Source organism: Bison bison, unplaced genomic scaffold, assembly GCF_000754665.1.
Source record: "Bison bison bison isolate TAMUID 2011002044 unplaced genomic scaffold, Bison_UMD1.0 scf7180017864259, whole genome shotgun sequence".
NCBI classification, from domain to species: Eukaryota; Metazoa; Chordata; class Mammalia; order Artiodactyla; family Bovidae; genus Bison; species Bison bison.
The window spans coordinates 2820139-2827204 of NW_011494831.1; the positions used below are offsets into that span (position 1 = coordinate 2820139).

Genomic DNA, 7066 nt, shown 5'->3' on the forward strand with positions numbered 1-7066 from the left:
AAGAATGTTGGCTAAAATGTATTGAGCACTTCTGAGGGGCCAGGACTGAGTGAAATTTTTGCATGCATTATCCGCTTTCATCCCCGCCACTGCCCTGTGAGGTACGCCGCACTCTGTGGTCCTGTAACTACCCTCATTTGAAGACAGGCTTAGCAGTAGATTAAATAATTTGCCCAAGGCTTCGCCACTTACCGTGGTGGTTTAAGAGTCAAAGTCAGACTGTCCATTAGGAAACTTGAGGACCGCCCGGTGCTGGGGGCTTGGAGCGCGAAAGTCGGCTGTCAGGGGTCAGGTGTTCAGACACAGCCCCAGAAGTTTCGAGTCACTCTCTTACCTCTGCTCTCGTTTATCGCCCTTTCTCCCACTCTGCCCCGAAAGCCAGGCTCAGGGAGGAGGGGACAGAGCGCTCACTGCTTTTGTAGTCTGCTGTCCTCAGTGGTTTGAGTGCTCTGAGGAGATCGCAGAGGAAAACGATGTCATTCCCTCCCCGTGCTGAGTGTGGCCCCACAAGCCTTGTTTGTGTCACTGGGTTGTTGCTCAGGATGAACCGGAACCAGCCATCCGAAAGAGCTACCAGGCAGTGGAGCGGCATGGAGAGACGATCCGAGTCCGGGACACTGTCCTGCTCAAGTCAGGCCCTCGGAAGACGTCCACACCTTATGTGGCCAAGATCTCTGCCCTCTGGGAGAACCCCGAATCAGGTACCCCCTGCCTAGAGTTCAACCGGGCACTAGTGTCCCGCATTCTTAGCAGAGTCTGCCTCCCTCTAAGCCAACGTCTGTCTGTTGCTCAGGGCTGCAGACAGCCTTGGGCTGGGCTTGGATCAGCTCATTAACCTTTGCAGCTATCAGGGACCGGGCACCCGTCACCCTGCCTCACCTGTCAGTGCCTTTTTCTCCTTCCTCCACGCCTAACAGCATTCTCAGCCACTGAGTTACCAGACTTGGCCCAAGGCAGGGGATGGGGTGGCCAGAGCTCACAGGATTGGCCCAGGCTTTGAAGTTGGATGAGCCTCCAGGGCAGGTGGCCAGCCCGCCTGCCCATCTCAGTCATTCTGGAGTTGTCAGCTCAAGCCCTGATTGCTTCTGTTTCCCTCAGGAGAGCTGATGATGAGCCTCTTGTGGTATTACAGACCAGAGCACTTACAGGGTGGCCGTAGTCCCAGCATGCACGAGGTGAGCTACCTGGTGGCGGGGAGGCAGGGGCATGGAGAGTATGGTATGGGGCAGCAGCCTGGCTGGTCTGGTCCCTGGACTTGTCACCTTGGACACAGAGAACCTGGGGAAGGGCCTGAGTTGTAGCCTCTTTTGCTAACACTGCCTAGTTCATGTTTCAGTGGGTCTTTTGTCCTGAAAGGCGGGGCAGAAAGGGGCCCCCTAAGGCAGGGGGTGCCAGAATGGGAACAAGTATATACGTCCTCCTGGTGACAGGAATGGGGAGTGCACACCTTTAGTGTCTGCAGCGTGAGAGGGAGGGGAGGGAACACTCTCCAGACATACCTGGGTATCTCCCAAGCCCTGCACTCGGAGAGGTGATGCCATCTGGGTGTCGTTGCTCCACCCCCAGACTGGACTCCCTTTTGCTCTTTTTCCCCTTGCTGGGACCTTTTTCCTCTAACCGGGAGGATGTGCACAGTTGTTGGGGGTCAGGAGGCTGATGTCAGTCAGGGGCCGGAGTAGGCACCTGGCTCCTCCTGAGAAGGACAGGACCTAGGAGGAATGCCCTGGGCTGTTTGATGAAAACGGTTAGGCTGAAATTCCAGGGAAGCTCCTTGGCTTCCTGGGCACTAGCTGGAGTTAATCTATTTCTGGTCAGGAGTCCCAGCAGAGTTCATGTCCATCTTGCTCTTGGAGTTAGGTGCTTCCCACCCTGGTAGCCAACCTCCTTCTGTCTCCCCTTGAGCCTTTGCAGAATGAAGTCTTTGCATCGCGACATCAAGACCAGAACAGTGTAGCCTGCATCGAAGAGAAGTGCTATGTGCTGACCTTTGCTGAGTACTGCAGGTGGGTGGCGCCCTGTACCTCTGGCTTGCCTCTCCCCTCAGACTCCCCAGACTATTCGTGGGTTGCCTGTGATCCCCAAGGGGATTTGACTCATTGGACCTGACCTCCTAGAACTTTTTTCCAGTCTGCTTCCATCATCTGATTTTTATAGGAAAAAAATAAAATTGTTCCCGTTTTGAGGCAGAGTGAATTGGGACAGAGTTTCAGGGGTGGGGATGGTCACAATACTGCTGTCAGAAGGAAATCAAGGAGAATTGGCAGGTGTTTGGTAGGGAGGTTCGGTAGGTGTGGGTCCCCAGTGACCAAGAAGATGGAGTGGTGATTGGCAGAGAGGGCATAAACCCCAGGACAGGAATGGAGGCAGCAGCTGCCCTTGTGGAGGTGGGAGGGGATGTCCAGCTCTCTGGGCAGGGTAGGGAAGGAACTGGTTTTCCTGCTAAGACAGCTGTGAATGGTGTGTCACTGCAGATTCTGTGCCATGGCCAAGCGCCGGGGCGAGGGGCTCCCCAGCCGAAAGACAGCACTGGTGCCCCCATCTGTGGACTACTCCACCCCACCACACCGCACAGTGCCCGAGGACACGGACCCTGAGCTGGTGTTTCTTTGCCGCCATGTTTATGACTTCCGCCATGGCCGCATCCTCAAGAACCCCCAGTAGCCTCCTCACACCCATGCTGGGGCTGCCCATGGGCAAATGGGGCTCAGGGCAGGGGGCACTGCTTGAAGCACAGCACTTGGTTAAGGGGCCACAGGAGCTCAAGGTGGCTGGCCTGTGGTTCTCTTGTGGGGGAGGGCAGGGGCCCCTGTGGGATTGGGCCCCATGGGAGGGAAGGGGAGGCCAGGGTATAAGAAAAGCATCAGAACCTTCAGTTTGGCCCAGGGTGCCTCTCTGGGGCCCATGGGCAGAGGCTCCTAAAGAAGCAGTCTTCCCTGAGGCTGGGCCAAGCCTGAGGGGCATGGGCCCTGGAGGGACTGGGGGAAGGTCCTTCAGGAACCATGCCCTTCTTTATCCTCCCCTGGGCTCTTCAAGGGGGCATGGGAGCCAGCTTTACCTCACCCACTGTGACCCGCTGCCTCCCCATTAGCCTGGGACCAGGCTCTCCCAGATTCTAGCACAGCTCCGAGCCCATTCCTTTGAGACCTGGAGAGCCAGTGTCTGGCTCCCAGAGCGTTGACTTTCTCTTCCTGGACTTGGGGCCTTTCTCCGGCATTCCTCCTTTGCCCTTGCAGTAGCCCTTGGTGCTGGGACAAGTTACCAGCCCTCACAGTCATGGGTGTGGCCCCCTCGTGGGAGTCAGCTTCCTGTCCACCTCCTGGTGAAGGCCACCCAGCAGGTCTGGCTGCCCAGAAGTTAACTGATTAACGCGGGCTTTGTCATGTCTGGGAGAGCAGAAGGGAGCTGGGAGGGGGTGGGGGCAGGGGGCAAGGAAAATTGCTACCTGATTTATTGAAGACTTCTCCTCTTGCCTTACACTTGGAGGTTCTAGGAAACCTCTTGCAGAACTTCACACATGACTCTTCAAGCCACACCCACCTGAAATCAAACCAAAGGAGTGCTGTGGCTCCCTTTGCCTCTGACACCCCTTTCCCTAGTCTTTTGTAGATTGCACTAATTTACATCCCAGCAAGAATCAACACTGTATCAGTCCACAGACCTGCTGAGCTGCAGCCACTCACTCTAGGAGCTAAGGACCTGCATTTTTAGTTTGTTCCTGTTGCCAAGGGGCCCTGTTCTCACCTCATGCCGCTCCCCAGAGTAGATTAGGAGGCTCAGCCCCCTGCTGTCCTTGCCAGGACTAGGCCCTGGCCCTGGGGCACTTTGTGGGGGCTGGAGCAGCCTGGTTCTTTCCTATTTGTACCAAAGAGGAGCCTGACGGGGAGAGGGAGCGTGGCTTGGGCCTGGCGCTGGGCGCATGCTCAGCAGTTCTGCAGGGTACCACCTTGGGGACAGGAGCCAAGGAGGGCAGCACTGGGTCCCCCTCCCCTAGAGAGGGGCAGACACGGACCCCACAGGCTGAGGAGGTGGCACTGGGTGAGGACGGTTGGGCAGAAGCTGGAGAGGGAGGTGGAAGCAAACCCTGAGGGCACACCCAGCAGTCCCCAGCCCTGCCCTGTCCCTGAGCAGATGGCTCCTCCTGATTAGTCACCAGGCTCAGGTGAGGCCTGGACCATTCAGAGGTGAATTCACACATGGGAAACCCAATCTCAAACCCCAAGGGAAGAAACTTGGGTCCCTTCTTACTGAATAAGCTGTTTGGAGGAAAACATCAGTCAAGGAGGGTGGGGGAGTAAGAGAGGGTGGCAGAGTGGGAGCTGCTAAGGAGCCCAGCCTCACCCAGCGGGAGGTCAGGCCTCCTCCAGGGAGGTGGGGTCCACTGCCCAGAACTTAAATGCTTTTGAATCTCTTAGATGTGGAAATATTTTTCGAACCTGAAAATGCAGCTGGTAGAATTTCAGTGGAAGCATAATTCATGTAAAATATATTTTAGTTGATATTTTGTAAAATGCACTTTTTGTGTGTGTCGACCCTGGTTTCTCAGATCTGTATTTCAGTGTTTACAAGGGAGGGAGGACCTTTCCTCACCTCCCTTTTGACAGATTAGAAGTACTTCTTTAAGAAAATAAATTTGAGAAATTGTATTAATTTAGAAAAGGACCATTTTCTGCGTGTCCTGTCATCTTTTTGTGTGTGGGCTCACACAGAGGGGCTCACTCCTCTTTATTTTGGTGGGGCTCCTTCCATTGCAGTGCAGGGACTCATTGAGGCCAATAAGCCAAGAGCACAGGAAAGGGGAGGGCGGGTGGAGAGCAGCATGAGGAGAGGACACAGGGACTGGCAACTTGGAGTTGACTTCTTCGCGTCGCAGTAGCTGAAGCCACCTGCCTGGGTGAGGGAAATCCTTGGGTCGCCAGTTCTCACCTGGCTGGTGACCTGGGAACTCGCCTCCAAGTGGTTGCATGGTGAAGATACTACTTCATCACCTTCGGTCATGCCCCTGGAGAACTGGTCAGCAGAAGCTGTTTGAGGGCCTTGGCATCTTGCAGCTGTCACTCATGAGGAATTGAAGGCCACATCATGAGGCAAGGAGTCAAACCTGGACCATTGGTTCAGTCAATCCAGCCCTCGCCCCAAAGCCTCAGTGTTGACTCTGTCCAAGGTGGGCCGTCGTCTAAGGCTGGGGGTGTTCCCTGGAGGCAGTTAATGCTGCTTAGCCGTCTGCTGCGTTTTGTAAGCACGTCTGGGTAGGTGCATTTCCATAAGGGTTATTGGTGACACAAACACCACCATGGACCTACTGTAGCACTGACATCAGTGTGCTGCCCACAGGAGTCCCGTGAGATGGGCGGTATCCTATCATTTTACAGACAGGAAACTGGTCTGGAGACAAGTATTTTGTCTAGGGACTCCTTTAGAGTAAGTGGCTATTCCTGTATTCAGACTGCCTTACTGTGACTCTTAACAGAAAACTGCTCAGAGAAGTGAATACATGTGACCCATTCAGCAAACACTTTCTCAAAGTTGTTTTTTCTTCTGGTATAAAAAATGTTGTTCAGTCACTTTAGTCGTATCTGACTTTTGCAACCGCATAGACTGTAGCCCACCAGGCTCTTCTGTCCATGGGATTTCCTAGACAAGACTGTCAGAGTGGGTTGCCATTTCCTTCTCCAGTGGATCTTCCCAACCCAGGGATTGAACCTGCGTCTCCTGCATTGGCAGGCGGATTCTTTACCACTGAGCCACCTGGAAAAGCCCGTAAAAGATGTACTTTTATTCTTTTTTTAAAAAGACTTCAGTAGAAGTAATCCCACTACCATAAATCTACCTTCGGTTCTCTTGGAAACAAGGAGCAGTTTAGTGAGGAGTGAACCCTGATGCAAACTTCTAAATCAGTGAATGGTGCAGCCTTAGCATTCAGACTGGGAGTATGGAGTCTGCTCTGAGGAGCTGAAGGCCTCCAGGCTTCCCATTCCTGAGGACTCCTCATCCTCTGAATTCCGCTCATCACTCACTAAACTCAGAGCCTCTGGCATCTTCTTTGCCATTTCCCCCTCAGTACAGTGTGTTCTGGGGTCAGCTGCTTTCTCCCTCCACATTTGTGCTCCATTAATCTCAGAAGGATTGTGATTGGGAATTTAGGTTTTAGAATCAGACCAATCCATGTAGAGTCTCAGCTTCCCTGAGCCTCTCTTGTTTCTTGAGCTGCTCAGTGGGAATGCGCAGCGTGGCTGTGACAACTAGAGATAATGAATACAAAACACTGATGACACCTGCCTCAACAACTGTGGACACTACTCTGTTTCAGAGCCTCGCTGGCTGCCCACTTTTAACAGTGAAGTGTGGATACAGTTCAGATCAATAAAAACTGTCCCCTGACATCCAAGTCTTTCCCTGTCTGCCTCTATCTACATGGCTAGCCTGGTGGGGTTGAGCACACAGTTTGGCTCCAGGCAAGGAAGTTGCTACTCAGTGGCCCCAGCTTCTCATCCTTCAAATGTGTGCTGATCACACCAGTAGTCATGAGATACCAACTTGTCAGCGGCCCCTCACCAGAGTGTGTCCCAGCTCTTCAGGCCTGGAGGAGGGAAGACAGGAGATTCCATTTCAAGACATCCATTGGGTAAATGGATAAACACTGTAACCACCAGCTGCTGTTTTAAATCCTAAGGGTCACCATAGAGCTGATCCATTGTCTCTGCCTGACAGTCTAGTTGCTTTTTATTGGAGTAGCCCGACACAGCACATAGGGGAGCACACTGGGACCTCCAGAAATTTGGGAGAAGGGTGCAGCGGCGCCTTGCCTCCAGACCTGCTGGAGTAAGGGCTCTGCCGGGTCAGAGAGTGCGGCGGCCGGGCATTGCGTGCAGGTTCTGTCCGTCCAGCTTCCTGAGCACGCGGTGCCTGGGAGAGGGAACCGCGGCCTCGGTCTTTTCTGCCTTTGGGGCCTCGGCAGCTTTTGTGCCCGAAGGCCGGAGGACCAGAGCGACTCTGGCTCAGGCGCCCTTTCCAGGGTAGGGGTCGGCACACGCCCTCCCAGCCCGCTCACTGCAGGGGGCCCGCCCCT

The 7066-nt window shown here is 54.2% G+C and overlaps 1 protein-coding gene across 1 annotated transcript in view; it reads left to right on the forward strand.

Annotated features, from left to right (window-relative positions):
- The window catches only part of BAHD1 (bromo adjacent homology domain containing 1), a 9269-nt gene extending 4610 nt beyond the window's left edge, over positions 1–4659 (forward strand). Inside the window, exons 5-8 of the mRNA XM_010848051.1 lie at positions 542–701; positions 1099–1175; positions 1903–2003; positions 2472–4659. Coding sequence (XP_010846353.1) covers positions 542–701; positions 1099–1175; positions 1903–2003; positions 2472–2661 — 528 coding nt within the window. The 3' untranslated portion in view covers positions 2662–4659. The remainder of the gene's footprint in view (positions 1–541; positions 702–1098; positions 1176–1902; positions 2004–2471) is intronic.
- Positions 4660–7066: the final 2407 nt, after the last annotated feature.